At 42.7% G+C, this 20203-nt stretch overlaps 1 protein-coding gene across 4 annotated transcripts in view; it reads left to right on the top strand.

Moving 5' to 3' along the window:
- The window catches only part of CARMIL1 (capping protein regulator and myosin 1 linker 1), a 300801-nt gene that overhangs the window by 141685 nt on the left and 138913 nt on the right, over positions 1-20203 (top strand). For all 4 annotated transcript variants that reach the window (XM_039257306.1, XM_039257307.1, XM_039257309.1 and 1 more), the window contains exons 9-11: positions 8567-8642; positions 13628-13716; positions 14904-14998. In XM_039257306.1, the coding sequence (XP_039113237.1) occupies positions 8567-8642; positions 13628-13716; positions 14904-14998 (260 nt within the window). The remainder of the gene's footprint in view (positions 1-8566; positions 8643-13627; positions 13717-14903; positions 14999-20203) is intronic.

Genomic DNA, 20203 nt, shown 5'->3' on the forward strand with positions numbered 1-20203 from the left:
TTGATTTGCTAATATCTTGTTGACAATTTTTTACATCCAGCTTCATCAGGGATATTGGCCTATAATTTTCCTTTTTAATGGGGTCTTTGTCTAATTTTGGAATCAAAGTAATACTGGCTTCATAGAATGAGTTTGGAAGTTTTCCTTCCAGTTCTAGGTTTTGGGATAGTTTAAAAAGAATATGTATTAACTCTTCTTTAAATGTCTGGTAGAATTCCCCTGGGAGGCCATTTGGCCCAAGACCCTTGTTTTTTGGGAGATTTTTGATTACTGATTGAATTTCTTTGCTGATAATGGGTCTGTTCAAATTTTCTGTTTAACTTTCTATATCATTTATTTCTGTTCTAATCTTTATTATTTCCCTTCCTCTGATGGCTTTAGGCTTTATTTACTATCCTTTTTATTATTATTTTTTAACATTTATTCATTTTTGAGAGGCAGAGCATGAGCAGAGGAGGGGGCAGAAAGACAGGGAGACACAGAATTCCAAGCAGGCTCCAAGCTCTGAGCTGTCAGCACAGAGCCTGACACCAGGCTTGAACTCATAGACTGTGAGATCATGACCTGAGCCGAAGTTGGAAGGTTAATGGACTGAGCCACCCAGGCACCCCATTTGCTGTCCCTTTTTTAGTTCCTTTAGGTGTAAGTTTAAGTTGTGCATTTGGTATATTTCTTGTTTCTTGAGATAGGCCTGAACTGCATAGAACTTTCCTTGTAGGACTGCCTTTGCTGCATCCCAAAGGTTTCGGACTGTCGTGTTTTCATTTTCATTTGCTTCCATGAATTTTTTATTTCTTCTTTAATTTCCTGGTTAACCCATTCATTCTTCTTTAGTAGGATGTTCTTTAACCTTCATGTACTTGAGGGCTTTCCAAGTTTTTTTCTTATCTTCGACTTCAAGTTTCATAGTGTTGTGATCTGAAAACATGCGTGGTATGAGCTCAATCTTTTTGTACTTATTGAAGGCTGATTTGTGTCCTAGTATGTGATCTATTCTGGAGAATGTTCCATATGCACTTGACAAGAATGTGTATTCTGCTGCTTTAGGATGAAGTATTTTGAACATATCTGTTAAGTCCATCCAGTCCATTATGCCATTCAAAGTCATTGTTCCCCTGTTGATTTTCTGCTTAGATGATCTGTCCGTTGCTGTAAATTATTATCAATGAATTTCTTTATGATTGTAATTAATTGATTTATATTTGAGTGTTTCATGTTCAGGGCAAGTATATTTAACAACTGTTAGATCTTCTTGATGGACAGACTTATTAATTATGATATATTGCCCTTCTTCATCTCTTGTCACAGTTTTTGTTTTAATGTTTATTTTGGGGGGAGAGGGGCAGAGAGAAAGGGGGACAGATGATCCGAAGTGGGGTCTGTGCTTACAGCAGAGTTCCCAATGTAGGGCTTGAACTCATGAACTGTAGAGATCATGATCTGAGCTGAAGGCAGACACTTAACCGACTGAGCCACCCAGACGCCCCAACAGTCTTTGTTTTAAAGTCTAGTTTGTCTACTATAATTCGGCCACTCTGGCTTTTTTTTTTTTTTTTTTTTTTNTTTTTTTTTTTTTTTTTTTTTCTTTTTGGCATCCACTAGCATGATAGACTGCTCTTCATCCCCACACTTTCACTCTGCAGGTGTCTTTAGATCTAAAATGAGTCTCTTGTAGGCAACATATAGATGGATCTTGTGTTTTTATTCATTCTGATACCCTATGTCTTTTGATTGCAGCATTTTAGTCCATTTATATTCAGAGTGATTATTATAAAATATATGAATTTATTGCCACTATGTTGCCTGTAGAGTTGATGTTTCTGGTGATACTCTCTGGTCCTTTCTAGAAGTCTTTGTTGCCTTTGGTCTTTTTTTTTCTGCACTCACAGAGTCCCCCTTAAAATTTCAGGTAGGGCTGGTTTAGTGGTCACAAACTCCTTTAGCTTTTTCTTTGTCTGGGAAACTCTTGATCTCTCCTTCTGTTTTGAATGATAGCCTTGCTGGATAGAGTATTCTTGGCTGCATATTTTTCCAGTTCAGAACATTGAATATATCCTGCAACTCCTTTCTGACCTGCCATGTTTCTGTGGGTAGGTCTGCTGTGAACCTGATCTGTCCTCCCTTGTAGTTTAAGGACTGTTTTTCCTCCCTTGTTGCTTTCAGAATTCTTTCCTTTTCTGTGTACTTCATCAGTTTCACTATGATATGTCTTGGCAATGGCTGGCTTTTGTTGAATTTAATGGTAATTCTCTGTACTTCTTGAATTTTGATGTCTGTGTCCTTCCCTAGATAAGGGAAGTTTTCAGCTATAATTTGCTCAGATAAACCTTCTGCCTACTTTTCTCTCTCTTCATCTTTTGGAACCCCTATGATATGAATGTTATTATGTTTTAATAAATTGCTGAGTTCCCTACATGTTTTTGTCTTTGTGATCTGTTACGTTTGTTTGCCTCTTCTTTTCAGCCTCATTATTTTCCATAATTTTATCTTCTAGATTTCACTGATTCACTCTTCTGCCTCATCTAGCCTTGGTTTTATGGCCTCCATTTGGGTTTGGATGTTGGTTATATAATTTTTAATTCCGGCCTGACTAGATTTTAGTTCTTTTATCTCTGCAGAAAGGGATTCTTTGGTGTCTTCTATGCTTTTTTCAAGCCTACCTAATATCCTTATAATCATTGTTTTAAAATCTAGTTCAGACATCTTACTCATATCTGCATTGATTAAATCCCTGGCCTTCCTTTATTTCCTGTTCTTTCTTTTGAGGTAAATTCCTCCCTCTTGTCAATTTGGAGGAAGAAAAAACAAAAAAATAAAAATAATAGAATGAAATAAAATATTAACAATTAAGGAAATTAAATAAGAAAGCTAGATCCGAGGTGCGTTTTGGTTTGCTTGTTCCGAGAAGCTGTCATGTTCTCTCCCCCAAATTATGCAGATTGTTCTGTTAATCCTCAGTTCGATTTCCTGTGTGTCCAAAATGGTTTGATGCTGATCTAACTGCATTTCAGGACAAGACAAGCCCAGGATGCCCTTACTACTCCTCCATCTTAAGTCATCCCAAATGATCTTTTCTGGGATGCTGCCCTTATTCTGTCGGTTTTATCATGGCATTTTTTCTTTTCTGGAAATAAGTGAAAAACTAGGTACATTTGAGGGTTTTTTTCTTAATTCTTTAATTTATTTTTGAAGGAGAGAGTGTGTGGGCGGGGGAGGGGCAGAGAGAGATGGAGACACAGGAATTATTTGGATTTAATAATCCAAAGCAGGCTCCAGGCTCTGAGCCGTCAGCACAGAGCCCGACGCAGGGCTCGAACTCAGTCTGTGAGATCATGAACCAAGTCATGATGCTCAACCGACTGAGCCTCCCAGGCACCCCTGGGTACATGTGAGTTTTAAGGGAAAGTTTGGACCATTCAGAGTTGCCAACTGAGATGAGATATAGAGATCTCAGCTTGTACTACAAACCCCAGCCCACAGCTGGATTAACAACCACCACAGCAATGAACACCTCTACGAGTAGTACATTTATATCAGGGAAAAGGCTAGGGAATGTTAATTGTCTCCTCTCTCTTCAACAGAGTGTAGGGAAAGATTCTGCTTTGTGACTCTAAAGGTTATTAACACTGGATCTTCCTTCTCAGCCTTTGGAGTCTTAAAAATGTCTTTGTTCCCATTTTAAGGAAGTGGTAGAAGTGTCCTATGGAAATGACCAGAGAATATTCTGTTGCCATGTTGCCAAAACTCAGGAGAAGATTCCCTAAACTGCTGTAGCTCTTCAAGGGTGACTTTACTCTTTAGATCAGAAGTCAAGTGATGATTAAGGGTGTCTTAGGAGATGAAGGCAAAACACAGTGGGATGTAGAATCAGTCCCATAGACTGATGGTAAAAAGCTGTCACCACGAGAAAATCAGTCAAGATGACAAGCATTGGTGTTTGGAAACCTTTCTACATCGTGTAGTATATAACCCCAGGAGTGCTTAGTGAAAACATGAGGAAGGGTTGGTTCTGATTGGCATAGACCCCATCAGGAAAGTGCGGGGAGCCCTCTGCAGTGAGGTGTTATTGGCATAGCGGTTGGGAGGCTCAAGTGAATTACTGAGTTATTCTATGTTTGCTTAGCCAATCACTTATTACTGTGTTCTGAGAAAGCCATCCTGGAAAATGAACTCTCAGGAATGAAATTATTTATGCCCTGTCTTGTGTATTTCCTGTGGAGGTGAGCTGTACCAGTTTTGGTCCTTATTGGTGATAGTTTGTTATATTTAGATGGAGTCTTCTGGAACCTTGGCCTGTGTGTTGTGGCTGTCCCGGCAGCTTAGATGTTCTGAGAGTAGCAGATCCTAGGAATCCCGAATGTCACTCAGTTCAGACCTTGGCTTTTCTCTGCATTTGCCGAAGTGGCTCCTGGATGCTTGCTTCTCAGACTTAAAGCTTCCCATTCTCTGCACAGTCCAGGCAGGTTGAGAGGTTTCAGACCCGAGCAAATGAGGTTTTACATATTGTTGTATGTAGCTATAGTTTATTTACTTTTGCTTCTGTTTTGTATTCCAATGTGTGACCATTCTGCAATTTATCCATTCTGCTGTTAAGTGGATATTTGGGTTAGCTGAATGACTAGGTTGAGTGATGCTGTTATGGCCATTCTTATAGTTGTTGACTTAGAGAAAAGTTTGCAGTTACGTGTACCAGAATGCAAATAATGGTAAAGTCAACCACGGGGTCCGCCATTTAGGTCAAGAAACAGGCTCCTGCCTCTCTGAAGAAGACTTTAATGAATCAATTTTCAGTCACGGGACCCCTGCCTGCCTTCCTGCCCCACCCGGATGTAACAGTTACTCCAACAGTCTTTGTGTTTATAGTTTCATTATAAAAGTGTGCGTGTTTCATTTGGGGTTATATTAACTCTTTAATCAGTTTTGGAAAAAAGTAATTTATTTTGCCTTGTCTTTCATTCTAGCCTCTGTGCCTGTTCTCTGCCTCAGGCTTCTCTCTTGTCTCCAGTCCATCTTGCCTGCATAATGGAAGCTGTCACCTTCCTCTGATACATCCTGTCGATGTTGCTGAAATCGTTAACCTCCTGAAACATTTCTCTGCTTAAAAGCTTTTAATGGTCGCCCTGTCAACAGTCACGTTCCCTTGGTGTTCAAGCCATATTTCTAGATACTAAGTGTTCTGGTTATCTGTTGCTACGTAGAAACCATTCCAAAGTTAATGGGCTATAGCAGGAGCAGTCACTTTTAATTCTCTATCACAGTTCCGGCCTTGATCTGGCTCCACTAGCTGCTTTCTGGTTGGGCTCTTTCTACAGTTACAGTCAGATGTGGGCTGGGTCTGGAACCATCTTGAAGGCTTCCTCATTCACATGTCTGATGGTTGATGCTGGCTGTCTGCTGGGACGCTTCGCTGTGGCCTTTCTGTGTGGCCTGGACTTTCTCAGAGCAAGGCAGTTGGATTCCCTGGGTGAGCACACCAGGAGAAAGAGCTAAGCAGGCGCCGTATTATTGCCTTTTCTTACCTCGCCTTGGAAGTCCCCCAGCATCAGGGGAAGGCATCCGTGTTGTGTCCAGTGTCTGACAGTGATGGATACAGCTGTCATATGAAGTTTTTGTGTAAGCATATGTTTTTATTTTTCTTGGGTGAGTACCTAGGATTGAGACTGCTGGGTCTTACGGTCAGCGTATGTTGAACTTCATAGACACTGTCAGACCGTTTTCCACATCAAGTTTGCCATTCGGATTCTTATAAGCAACGTATGAAGTTGCAGTTGCTTGGCATTTTTTAAAAAATTTTAGCAATTCACTAAGTTTGTACTGGCATCTTGTTTTGGCTTTAAATTGCATTTCTTTAATGGTTACTAATTTCAGACATCTTGTTATGTACTTCTTTGCCATTGATACATCTTCTTTGAAGAAACATCTGTTTTGATCTTTTGCTTATTTTTAAAACCTCGGTTGTTTCTCATTTTTAGCTTCTTCATACATTCTGATATCAAGTTCTTTGTTAGAAATGTGATTCGCAGATATTCCAGTTTATCGATTTTTCTTTTTATGGATCATGCTTTTGGTGTTGGATCTAAAACCGCTTTGACTAAGCCATGCCTTACTCTGTTGACCGTTTCTTCTGCCTGGATTCTTCTAGCTTCACTTGTGGAGCCTGGTCTGCCTTTTCAGGATTTTTGCATATGCTGCCCCCTGTGACAATGTAAAACCTGCTTCTATAAATGATGTGCTCTTTAGTTCCTGAGAAAGACTTCATTATGACAAAAGCCAGCTATACTTCAAATCAAGTGACAGACTAGCACACATAATAAAGAGGCTCTGAAGTGTAGTCCCTGCTTGACATTAAATCCGCATAAGGAGATAAGACACGAATGAGCCGCCGTAGTTCCTGAGTGAAGTACTGGGGAGCACTCCTGAACTAAGTGTGTAGCAAGATTTGCCCTCGGAGAAGTGACTGTCACCAGAGTGCGGGGGGAGCAATCGGCGTTGACTCCTGCATGTGGTCTATGGGGAGCAGGGATGGGAGTGAAGACTATGGGAAGGGTTGCTGTTTGTGGTTTTAAATCTGAAACTTTAGCAAAATTAATGAAGAGGCTCTTCAGTTGGACAGAAGGCGTATGGAACCACGTGACTGAGATGAGCCATTATTTTGCATTGTTTTTCTCCCCTACCTGCAGGGAGTCCTTTCTTTCTTTCTTTCTTTTTTAGTTTTTGAGAGAGAGAGAGAGAGAGCGCGCAAGCAGGCGTGAGCTGGGAAGGGGCAGAAGGGGGTGGGGAGACACAGAATCTGAAGCAGGCTCCTAGCTGTCAGCACAGAGCCCGACGCAGGACTTGAACCCATAAACCATGAGATCATGACCTGAGCTGAAGTCGAATGTTCAACCATTGAGTCACCCCAGAGCCCATCCCTTTTAAAGCATGTCTGATGAAGCCACAAGTGTGGTTCAGTGCGATAGTCTGCGTAGCATGCCCACCCCAGGGCCCGCTACCCAGAGGCTCTGAAATAGTGTGGATTTCACCTCTCTCTCAAGCTTCAGCGTTTCTTTTCTGTTTCAGTAACAGTTTGAGTGTCTGCTGTGTGCCGTGGCAGAAGGGTAATACTGAGTATGGTCTCGCTGAGACAATAAGAGAGAGTTGGTTTTCAAAGAACGTACAGCCTGGGGTGGAGGGCGACAGATGTTGAATACAGACTATGTAATTCAAGGCAGAATAAAATTAATGCTAAATAGAGATGCCCACAGGGTGCTAGCTAGGGTGACCCAGGGAACTCAGATAGAAGACGTGTGACACATGCATCGAAAGGGGCATGGATTTTCCTAGGTGAACACAGCACTGAAAGATACTTCTGACTGTGAAATCGTGTGGTATGTTTGAGGGGCAGTGACTTGTCTGCTTTTTGGCTTGTGCAGGAGTCAGGGCCATATTGCAGGAGACGACGCTGGGAAACAGGATGCAGGTGGGTTTCTGATGCCCGCAGCTTCCGTCAGTGGCTGCAGAGCTTGTGGGAAGCATAAGACAGACACACAACAGGGTTGTCTCAGGCGTGTCATCAGGATTAGGAACTATTAGAAAGTTACAAATGGTTGTAGGATGCTTGCTAAGCGTCGACATCAGGGATCCATTGGGGGTCACTTATTATCTGCAGGGCCAGACAGTGTTCTTGCTTGCATTATAAACTCACCGAGAGAATACAGCTGACTCTTAACAGTGGTGGCAAAGTGGGGGCTGGGGCACCAGTTGCCCCACACAGTAGAAAATCCCAGGCTTTTGACTCCCCCAGAACTTAAGTTGACTGGAAGCCTTACCAATAACCTAAGTACTTAACACATATTTTGTATATGTATTATATGTTCCTACAATACAGTAAGCTAGAGGAAAGAAAATGTTATTAAGGAAGTCATAAGGAAGAGAAGGTACATTTAGAATACTGTACTTTTTATTAAGTAAAAAATCCATGCAGTTCAAAGCCATATTGGTTAAGGGTGACCTGTATATGACATTCTTGATGGTTAAAGAAAAAAAACTTGTTGGGGCGTCTGGGTGGCTCAGTCGGTCAAGTGTCCGACTTCGGCTCGGGTTATGATCTCACGTTCGTGGGTTTGAGCCCCGCGTCGGGCTCTGTGCTGACAGCTCAGAGCCTGGAGTCTGCTTCAGATTCTGTGTCTCCTCTCTCTGCCCCTCCGCCTCTCACTCTGTCTCTCTCAAAAATAAACATTAAAAAAAAAAAGACAAAGACTTGTTAATATAGAACTAGACGTGTAGTTTCTCTCAGAGCAAGGAAGTTCTCCGGGCAGACAGTGCTACCAGTCTCTTTTCCTCTGGATATAGCCCTCAGAGCCCCTCGAGGTGATATAACCCCAGCCTTTAGGAATTCTGCTTGCAGACATGAAGACACGCCCTGGAGCCTTTAGTTGTTGTCTAATGGTGGACGTAGTTTCAGCCAGATGCAGTGCTAATGAATAATCAAAACTACAAGTGAACTTGGATGTCACAGATGGAAAACAAAGTGCCAATATGGCTGTCCTAACAGTGCTTTCCTGTGTCTTGTTCTTTCTGCTCCTAGGGACCTCATCCCCATCGTTGCTGCTCTGGAGTACAACCAGTGGTTCACGAAGCTCTCCTCTAAGGATCTGAAGCTGGTAAGAAAGCAAAGCTCTTGGAAATGTGGCTTAGTCCCACGGAATTTCAGAAGCCCGATAATTATCAAGAAACATTTGGTTTTCAGCACATTTGTACGTGCTTTTTTTCTTGAGCGGGTATTTTCCTGTAAGTGATCTGCATGCTGTTTTACGCACTTTGTCATGTGAGATGCTCAGGAGAAGCACTTCCTCATGTTTTCAACTGCTTCGGGCAATTTTAGATAATGAACAGAAAGACACATTTAGCGTAGCCTTCCCTACACACTCATTCTGTTGGCAGAAACTATTAAAGTTACGTTTGCCCAGCTGCCGATAGCAGATTTACATTTCTGTCCTCCATCCATCTCCACAAAGCGTCCCTTCCTAAGAATTTGGGAAAACGTTACCAGGTAGAGTTGGTCTGGTTGAGTTATGATCGTTTCCACTAATTTTCTAGATGAGTTTTGGGGCAGGTTTATATGTAAGGGAAATGAAATCAAAGGGAGATGTTAGTTTCCATAAGGTATGTGGTAGCGCAGTCTTTGGTCTCTTCTACCACTGGAAAAAGACACCCTGTGGCAGATTGTTTGCACGTTCAAAGCAGCTGTATGGATGGAGGCTTATCCGTAAGTTAGCTTTCTGCTACTTCATTTTAGGACAGGAAATAATCTATAGGTTGTTTCATCGGCGACTCTTATGTTCAAACCTCCAACCGCCAGAGGGTGTGGAAACTGGGGGCTTAAGATTTTCAGAGTGGAGAGGTAGGATTTTGATTGAGACGTGGCTCTTTGGAAAGCGGAGGGTTGAGATTTGCTAGTGGACAGTGGACAGGCTGCTCCTTTTCTGAATTTCCTGGGGTGTGAGTAGCTGAAGGCATTATTAGTATGAGCATGAGCTGAACTCATTTGGGGTCCACTGAGAGCCGGCATGGTGTAGAAAGAGTGTGGGCTTGGAAACCCACCTGGGTCTCAGATTCTGGCTCCTGGTACAAGGCTGTGTGACCTCAGCTAAGTTATGTGACATTCCAGAGCCTTAACTTCCTGTATACCTGTTATTGAGAGTTCATTGGACCTCATGTGTTATCATCTCTATCCAGTGCTTATCAGAGTAGATGGCTCCTAATAGCTGTTCCATAAAGATTGGTATAATAAACAGATGTCAAATTAGTTTGGACAGCAAATGAATGGATATAGCAATACACGTATAACTAATTTTGCAGATGATCAGATGAGTCAATAATGTGGACAGAGACTTGAACATAGTCCCTGACATATTGCAGGCATTTTTTAACTGGTAACTGTTGTCGCTGCTGTCACAGGCTAGCAAAGAGGCTGAGAAATGAGCAAGTGTGGGGTGTGAATTATGGAAGCTGTATCAGCTAAACAGGGCAAGTTTCTGAGGTCAGTGGATGGAGCTAGGCATGGGGGGGGCGGGGCAGGTGAGCTCCCAGGGAGCAGACCAGAAGGCATGATGGGAGGGAGACCTGCGGACAGAAGTGTCTCCTGGCTTGCTGCTTGCTGCTTGCTGGGTTGGGGACCATTTGCAGGACTGAGGCAGCGGTGATGACAGCCGGGAAAAGGGAGCCATTCGGGGAATGAGAAGTAGATTAGCCAGGGATTGTGGGATCAGGGAGAACAAGGCTTCTCTGCTGAATCAGTTTACCTGGCTCATTAAAACATCCCTGTAAGTTGGTGATTTTTCTGAATGGGGCCCAAGAGAGCTCTGAGGAGGTGATGCAGATCCCACTTTTGGAAATCTTCCCAACCCCCCATTACAGGAGTGCGTCCTGTCCACCAGTGCTGCCTTCTGTCACGATTTCTCCTGGGTGTAATCTCTTCTCAGTTGCCCTGCATGCTCAGGCGTGAAAATACCCACCCAGTCCTTTCTGTTCTGGAAAACAAGGCATGGACGTGTTCAGAGGCTTGCGTGGGTGTGCTGGGGCAAAAGGAAGGGTGGTGATGGGAAGTGAGGGCTCCCCTTTACTGCTTTTCCATCAGCGAAGATTTAAGCTCAAAAATACGCATGGGTCTATTTTTAATATTCGGTATTTTATTTAAAATGAAAAATGACCCTTGGGATATCAGCCTTCTGTCTTCAAAAGTAATAGCAATTCTTCGTGTTTTTCACCCAAAGTCAAAAAGAACGGGTACTTGCCCCTTTGATGGCTATTGTGGCATTCAGTCTTGGGACATTTTCTAATATGTGGCTTATTGGAGGAAGGGACAGCATTCCACCTTCTTTGGACTTTTTAAAAAAAAGTTTATTGATTTATTTTGAGAGAAAGAGAGAAAGCATGAGCGGAAGAGGGGCAGAGAGAGAGGAGAGAGCGAGAATCCCAAGCAGGCTCTGCACCACCAGCATGGGGCCCCATGTGGGGCCAGAACTCACGAACTGTTAAGATCATGACCTGAGATGAAGCTGAACGCTTACCCCACTGAACCACCCAGGTGCCCCTGGACTTTTTAAAACATGAAATGCTTGACAAAAAGGAGTGACTTTGTCTCAAGTTGTATAAATTCTCTGGATTAAGATTGTTCTGGCTCAATAAAAGCCTCCTGTGCAAGGGCACCACAAGGAAAATATGTCATATATGCATTATGCTGACCCTATGACACTAATTAGTACTCCTGCTCCCTAATTTAAATAGAAAGAGGGAATTTTTTTTAATATGCCAAATTTGCGATTAGGATCAACTTTCTGCCTCATATTCTCCACTCATTAACAACTCAGTAGATAGGGGTCTGGCTCAAGTCTTGATTTTGTAATTTAGGCAAGTCAGTGAGCGTCATGGCGTCCTTTAAAATCTTTTAAAAAATGGCATGTTTGGGCCAGGTGTGTAGCTCCTTTTAGATATAAAAGTCCCATATACCTTTTAGTTTGCATTAGTTCGATTGTTGCCAACAGCAGTTCCTCTAGTTTTTATCGTACACTTTTTTTTTTTTTTTGAAAGAGAGGATCTTAAGCAGTCTGTATGCTCAGCATGGAGCCCAATGTGGGGCTCGATCCCAGGACTGTGAGATCATGACCTGAGTAGAAATGAAGAGTCGGATGCTTAACTGATTGAGCCACCCAGGCACCCCTTATTGTATACTTTTGATTTTTAACTAAATGCAAGCTCTTGAAGAGGCATTGTCTTAAGTTGTTAAGAATTTTTTCTCCCTAACCCGGTGAGCATAGTGTTGAACATGCAGTTGACATTTGGGGAACACTGCGGTAATGGTCACATGTTACTTGCCATCTAGGTTTGGGGATGTGTGTGTATCTCTAAAAATTTCATCCTATATATTCTTCAGTATAGAAAACAATTATTTTCATGGACTTGGCACTTAGTAAAAAGTAACAAAATTAATGTAGATGTAAATGACTTGTTATACCTCTCCCCTACTGGCATTTTAAAGAAAACTTGAGCATACTTCCTGTACATTTTCTGTACTAAATTTTTATTACAGTAATTATACCCAAGGGGTAAATGAAAGCCCTGCTTTGGGAAATTGCTTTTCTGGACGCTCTGTGAGGTAGCCCTGGAAAGGTAATGATAGCATAGATTGTTTTTGGAAATTAGGATAATTCCTGCAAAAACATTTTCGAAGCAATCACTTTTTACCATGTCAATGCCGAGTGAGATCAGTTCACCTGGCTGTATATTGTAAGACACAGAACTAGACTGATAAGGGGGGTCACCATTGTGAAAATCACCACCATCAGTGTAATGTAAATTGCAGCCATTTGGTCAATGGGAATTAATTTTCCTCTTCCTTCATCAATCTGTGGGACACATCAGTAACTAGGGGACCATGTGAAAGTAACAATGTAGACTGAATGGAATCGGACACCAGGTAAGAATTATAAATGCCTAGGATGGCGTGGGACTTGCCTGTTTCCAAGTGAGGTTTCCTAAAGGATGCTCACTAGTCAATTTCTATTACATTTCAGACAGTTCTAATGGTGCTTAATCCATTTGAATATATATTGATCTGATAAATCAAAGAATTGTCATTTTTTGTGGTATTTTAGGTAAAGAAACTGCTTTGATTATAGTATGTCACAGCACACGGAACTCCCTCCCTCATTCCCTCCTCCCACCCCCTCCCTTCCTCCATCTCTTCCTCCTTTCCTTTCCTTTCCTTTCCTTTCCTTTCCTTTCCTTTCCTTTCCTTTCCTTTCCTTTCCTTTCCTTTCCTTTCCTTTCCTCCCCTCTCTCTCTCTCTCTCTCTCTCTCTTTCTTTCTTTCTTTCTTTCATCATAAAGGATTTAAATAATCATACTTAACAGTTTTATAATGAGATTCACATAAAGGGTTAGCTCAGGGCTTAGCTCATAACAAGAGCTTGGTAAAAGGATTGTCATCATCAGCATCATATTATTGCCACCACTTAGTCTTTTGTTATCCATTCTGGAGGTCACTTTCTTTGGGAATTCCTTTTGGTTTTCTCCAAATTGGGATATGCCTCTGAGTGGCCCTAGCACAACTAAAATGGCCTTATTTTTTTGGATAGTTTTGTGAGAGAGAGAGAGAGAGTGAGCAAGCGAGTGAGCAAGCATGAGCAGGGGAGGGGCAGAGAGCAAGGTAGACACAGAATCCAAAGCAGGTTCCAGGCTCTGATCTCTGTGCATAGAGCCCAACGCGGGGCTGAAATCCACGAACCATGAGATTGTGACCTGAGCCGAATCTCAGTTAAGTGAGACACTTAACTGACTGAGCCATCCAGGTGCCCCTCAAGTGGCTTTTTAATGAGTCTATCATAATTGTCTGTGTTCTTATCTGATTGCCCTGTTGGATGGTGTACTCTGAAGGGCACAACTTTTTGTCCTTTATGTCATTGACTCTGCTGGACCTTCAACATAATGGTGTGTCATAGGGGATGGCAGTCAGGTTTTGTGGAATGAATGAAGGTGCGAATACATGACCGATCTGATTAGAACTTTGCACCTGTGTGGGTCTGTAAGGGCAAAGTGAGGTCGCCTCTAGACTTCATGATGTGGACGAAGAATGCTTTCTGTTACAGTCCGCTGATGTCTGCGAACAGATACTGAGGGTGGTGAGTAGGTCCAACCGGCTGGAGGAACTGGTGTTAGAGAACGCTGGACTTAGAACGTGAGTATTTTCCAGAACGTATGAATAGGTTGCTTAAAATCTTTCTGCTGTTTCCTTAAAACTAATATATAGTTTTCAAAAAAAGTTGGGCCACTCGCATACATAGTGCAGTGCTTTCCCTTCTAAAAAAAAATCCCTGTGCTCCCCATCATCATGAAGGTCAAGGATTTTGTCACACCTGTGACTGTTGTGTCCCTGGGTGTCTGGAGGGAGCACAGTGTGGCAGGTAAGAGTACCTGAGCCAGGTGCCTCATGGCCTTGGGCAAATCGCTTCACCTCTGCGCCTCGGTTTCTTTGTCTTTAAGACAGAGAAAACAGTCGTGCCTAACTTACAGAATTATGGTTGTGAGGATAAATGAATTGATATATGCAAAGTGCTTTTAGGAAAGCATCTTTCATATTATAGATGCAATGCTAGCTTTAATGAGTATCGTTAATGGTACTCCTGGTAATAACACATTTCATATAATTTTCTTGCTTTGCTCTGATATGCTTTAGCCATTTCTCTCTCGTTCCAAATTCCTACCTGTCCTGTTCGGTAGTAGGTAGTGGTTCAGTAGGCAGTCCCCATGCTTATGTGGAGTTCGAATCAGCTAGAACAAAGACTTCACTGCTCCTAAGAGAGGGGTGTTGACGGTTCCATGGTCACAGTATTTAACGTATTATTTTAAGCACGACATACCTAAAATGGTGATTTTGATTTTTGTTGAAACATAGTGTTAGCAGTTGTAGCCTTTAAACTCAGTCATCAAGGCAGTCGGTTTTGCGTTGTGAGTATTGCATGAAATGAGAATTAAGATAATAGCACACAGCCTCTTACAACTTGCGTGAAAGGCAGGTTCAATTCAGGATTTTTTTCAGTTATGGAAGGACTAAGTAGTACTATTAATAGCTCTCTGTAATGTGTCTTTAAAGGGGGCAGTTATGTATTTCCTTTTTGCTTTTGAAGGAGGTTTTGGCTAATCAGAATGAACCAGATTGTGGCTGTGTTTTTATAGATACTCTCTTGAGGAATATATATATATCTTTGTGTAGCATAGGTGGGGTGTTAGCAAATAGATGGTCTTAGATTCATATTATAAAGAAAGGTTTTCTGTTTCTGACTTCGCTCTAACTTTTCTAGCTTTAAGTGTTTTATTAAGCAGTTTTACATTCTGTGTTATTTAATCTGTTTTGTTGACTTGCAGAGATTTCGCACAAAAACTGGCTGGCGCTCTAGCGCATAATCCCAACTCAGGACTCCACACAATTAACCTTGCTGGCAACCCGCTGGAGGACCGAGGTACTGTCGCATTCCTGTGGTTACTGAGGCCAGAACTGTGAGAGAATTAGGGAGTCTTAATAGCCACACCCTAAGAATGAGGTTAAGCTCGGTTGTAATTATGTAACAGGTTCTACCCATGCTTTGTGAGCTTCTAGATTTTCGCCACCCTTTGATGAAAACACGGTGCTAAAATTCATTATCTGATTAACTTCTTTTCAAGAGATACAAACAGAAGGAAGATATGATTTTTAAACTGTTGTATTAGGTTTTCATGGCTACATAACGAATTGCCACCAAGATGGCAGCTTCAAACGACGCGGACGTATTAGCTGACAGTTTCCTTGGGCTAGTAGCCTGGGCACAGGTGTGCTGGGCTGTCCACTCAGTGTCATAGGCTGGAATCAAGTTGTCAGGTGCGGCTGTGATTGTGTGTGACCTCACGTGCTCAAGCTTACTGGGTTTTGGTAGAATTAATGTCCTTGGGTGTGTAGGACAGAGGTCACTATTTTCTCCCTAGCTCTCATTGGGGACCACTCCCAGCACCCAGAGGCTGTTTTCACAACCATGCTACATGGCCTCTCCTCTTACCACATGCCAGGTTGCTCTGTGCTTGAGGCAGTAAGGAACACATCTCTTTGATGCTTACCTTTCCTTTAAATAGAGCACCTGGTTGGGTCCAGCCCACCCAGGACAGTCTCCCTTTTGATGAACTCAAAGTCAACTGATCAGTGGTCCAATCACATTAGCAAGGTTCCCTATATTCATTAGTCTGCCTCCCACACTAATTATACAGGAAATTATACAGGATGTGCATACCAGGGGGCAGAAATTGTGGGGACCATCTTACTATTCTATCTACTGCAGATAAATATTCTACCTCTGAATATTTAGCCAGGTTTGAATGGGATGATAGGGAGAAAATGAAGGACTGGGGTTCACGATGAGGCAGAAGAAGGCTTCTTTACAAGTGTTTGTGTGGGCAGAGGGAAGAGTCAGCAGGTTTAGAATGTGAGACTTAAGTATTTGAATTCTCAGCAGAACATGGGTGGGTGGGGTTTAAGAAGAATTAGCTTTATCTCTAGAGGGAATATTTTGTTTTCATTAGCTGTTGCAAATGTTTTGCAGCATTGTTGAATAAAAGCCTTTCATCTTGTAATGTTATATATTTGATGAGGATTAATTATTAAATGGAGCTGAAGATACAAATATAGACAGTCAGTTCTGCCCTGTGGTCCTGATATGGACATTGTTCTTTGTTGAAAAGGACACCCGCTCATGTGGTATTCAAGCCAAAAATGAGGGGGAGCTTCCTAGCATTTAACATAGAAAATCTAAAGGAAGTTTGAGGGGTGCCTGGATGGCTTAGTTGGTTAAGCGTCCAACTTTCGCTTAGGTCATGATCTCACGGTTCGTGGGTTCGAGCCCCACGTCGGGCTCTGCCAGCTCAGAGCCTGGAGCCTATTTCAGAGTCTATGTCTCCCTCTCTCTCTGACCCTCCCCTTTTCACGCTGTCTCTCTCTCTCTCTCTCTCCTAGAAATAAATAAAAAATAAAAAAATAAAGGAAGTTTGAGGCTGAATTAGAAAGCTAGAACACATGGAAATCATCCTCATGGAATAAGCCACAGCTGAAAATAATGGACGCCTGTCCCTGGGATAGAAGTTTCTTTGGGGCTTAAGAGTTTCTTTAGGAAAAAACAGATGTTGTCTCTAATTTCTTTAGGAAAAAACAGATGTTGTCTCTACTAGTCAGATGCTAGAAAATGAAGAATGTGACAGAATAGAAATGTGGATGTAAATCTACATGTTGATTACTGTTCATAGACAACATGGCTGTTTTGGTTTGGCTTTTAAGATGGGAAGGACCCAAACATATTTATCTACTGACAAGACGAAGTCAGTGGAGGGAGGTAGTTGACGGAGGCTGGTCCTTACGGATGTGAATCCACAGCGCAGTCGACTGGGAAGGGACACCCCTTAGTCATCGGGGAAAGGCAAACTCAAACCACAGTGAGATCCCACTACACAACCAGTAGGACGGCTATGGTGGAAGCAGGTGTTGGAGAGGACGTGGGTAACGGGGGAACACGCTTCACAGGCGGGAACGTAAAACCGTGCAGCCACTCGGCACACGGGTTGGACACGCCTTCAGAAGCTAAACACAGATTTGCCACACGACCGAGCAGCTCCCCTTCTAGATCTCACTGGAGGGAGACGGAGCCCCTGTTCATGCCAAGACTTGGGCGTGTTGATCGCAGTGTTCCTCGAGATAGCCCCACCGTGGAGGCCGCTCACCCGCCCGCCGCCGGCAAACGGGCGGACACACTGCGGGGTGTCTGGACTGTGGCTCATGGCCCGGTGGTGGAGGGCATTGTGGGGCTGATTGACTCATGCTCCTCTGATGTGGTTGAGCCTCAGACACCTCATGCCAGCTGAAAGGAGCCAGGTACAGTTTGAGTTTTGGGGCCTGGGTCCCCTTTTCTGTTGCGAACCATACTGTACGGCTCAACCCCTCAGCTGCACTTTTTTGTCCGTCGGACACTCGTCTTTGGTTTCAGCTTCGGTGGTAGCGCTTGCTCATGCAGGTGCATCTGAATCCATCCGGATGTTTCTACTGCACCTGCTTCCTTCCCATCCCTGCCCCTTGTCCCTGATCCTCCTCAACCCCCTAAGACCTTGGCCATACCCAATAAATACTTCCTTTAACTGGAATTTGATTTCATTTCGTCTTAATTCCCTTCTGTAGTTTTCAATTGCATTGAAAATTGTGGCCAAGTTGACAGAGGCTTCTTTTCTACCAGGCCGTGCGCTCAAAGATGATGTTTCGGGGCTTCTCTTCTCCGCATTCGTACCTCTGAGACCTGATTTCTGGGTCTTTCCATCTACCTGCGGTTCGTTCACAACAGCTAAAATCACAGTAGTTCCAAGGATGTTTACTCAACTTAGTGCACACGTAGCGACTTGCTGGCATGGTTTCTGCTCACGTGCGCTCAGTTTTGACACTCCCGGAAAGGTTCTCTCAAGCTAGGACGTCCCTTGTTTCGGGCCATTCTAGTTTCATCCACTGCTGTACTTGCTAGTGTTCTTGGACAATGGCCAGCACCTCTGTTTCCTGCCTTCGCTCGTGGGGCTGAGCCTCAACACAAATTCTGTGTAGGTTTCTTTTTATTCAGGCTAAATATTTAAAGGTGATGGGTAGTTTTTCTGCTCAGGGATGGAAATCCCATAAGAAATCCAACTAAGTGTCAAATATTTATAGGAGTTTCAGTCCAGGCAAAATACTTCCTGCTTTTTTCTTTCTGAGCCATTCAGTGACAGTATTTTCTGTTTGAAAACAATAAAAAGCATGGGGAAGAATTTATAATTGGAGCGTGTAACCTATATAAGAGACCGAGAAAATTCAAAGAAAACATAAGACCGTTTAGCAGCCTAGAAGTCTGAGGAATTTAAACACCAAATCGAATTTGATTTTGTACCTAGACCATCCACTCAGGACTTATTTGAAAACTCTCAGAGAGAAAGTCCGGCTCCTTGCTTTGTGACATGATTGTTGATGCAGCAAATTCCTGTTATTTCCCGCTCAGTCTCCCTGTCATACATATGAAGGACAGACAGACTTCTATTGTTAAGGGGCTTGTGGTGGAGGAGGGAAAGGTGTGAATTAGGATGCCGGGATGTAGTGTGTATGCGCATGGCTTCAGGTGCTGGGTAGCATGCTGTCTCTCTTTGTGGAGGAGACACACAAGGCGGTGAGCAGGCCACACACATGCATGGGCTCTCCTTACTGCGGTTGCAGGGTCAGGGCTGTTCCCCAGCTTCCTCTTGACCTTCCATCCCCTTATGTTTTCAAAGACTGTAGGTCAAGACCCATTAGCAGGTCATGAAATCAACTCAATAGTTCATGACATGCATTTGAAAAAAAAGAAGAGGAAGGACTAGAACGGAATAGAAAGTATCAGAGTGCATTTGTTTGGGGAAACTTTGGTTTTAGTTTCCTAATATATGTGTATGTATTTATTTTTGGATGAGTTTCCTTCATCATGATGTCAGATCTGTTTCTCTATCTGAGTCATGGTAGAAAAGGCTTAAAAATCTCTGCCCCGGCTCAACTTTATCAACTTTGTGTGATGAATCCATGGGCTGACCCAGTGTCTGAGCCACCGTGTTCTGGGTCATTTCCTCATGACTAACCCTTTGGATCTGACATTACTTTCTGGATCAGAGTTGGGTAGTTCTGGAGAATGCAGCTCTCCTCTCTCTGCTCATTTCACACGCTTGACTTCTTCCTTGTTCCAGATACTCCACCTTTTGTTCTTCCTGCTTACCCCTCCCCCTGCCCCTCATTTTTATGGTCTGGCCTTGTCAGGAATGTCCGGCCACTTCCCCGCCTCACTTTGTTCTAAATTGGATTATCTCGCTTAAAGATGATTTTGAATCCTGTCTCAGAATGTTTTTGTTTCAGAAATGTTGACCTGACATCCCCAGATTTTTTCCCCCCTCTCTGACCATCTGGTGGTGGCTCTGGTTTGAGCTTTTGAATAAGACAGACAAACAGATTCTAGAATTGCCACTTACATTTTGTGGTGCTCTCCATCTTTCATGTCTTCCAGTGTGTAACAGTGGGTTCTGGAATCAAAGTACATGGGTTCAGTTCTGGGCTTTGTCATTTTCTAGCTGAGTTTCCTTGGACAAGTTACTCAACTGCTATGTCTCCTGTTCCTTATTTTTATTATTATTTTTTTAAAATTTTTAATTCCAGTATAGTTAACATACAGTGTTCTGTTAGTTTCAGGTGTGTGATATAGTGATTCAGTAGTTCTGTTACCTTAGTCAGTGCTCATCACAATACAAGTATCTATAATGTCTTTATCTTTAAAATATTAATAGTACCTACCACTTAGAGGTGTTCTTAGGATTAAATGAGATAATACACATAACAGGAGAAGAATAACCTGTTACATACTGGGCGCTCAAGAAATGTTAGCTCTCACTACCTCCTTTGATTCATAAAATAGCCTCGTGGAGTAAAATCATGCAAATAATATTATTCCCTTTTTATAAATGAGGAAACTATGTGTCTACACGGTTTGGACAAAGCTTGTGGAGTCATACCTAATACTAGTTGGTGAGGCTCCTGGGTAGAATTTCCTGAATATCAGCCAACGTTAGTCAGTCTCTCATCCCAAGATGGTGATTTTCTGATTTGGCTGTCTAGACTTCCTTAG

Source organism: Hyaena hyaena, unplaced genomic scaffold, assembly GCF_003009895.1.
Source record: "Hyaena hyaena isolate Hyena2069 unplaced genomic scaffold, ASM300989v1 scaffold_614, whole genome shotgun sequence".
Lineage (NCBI taxonomy): Eukaryota > Metazoa > Chordata > Mammalia > Carnivora > Hyaenidae > Hyaena > Hyaena hyaena.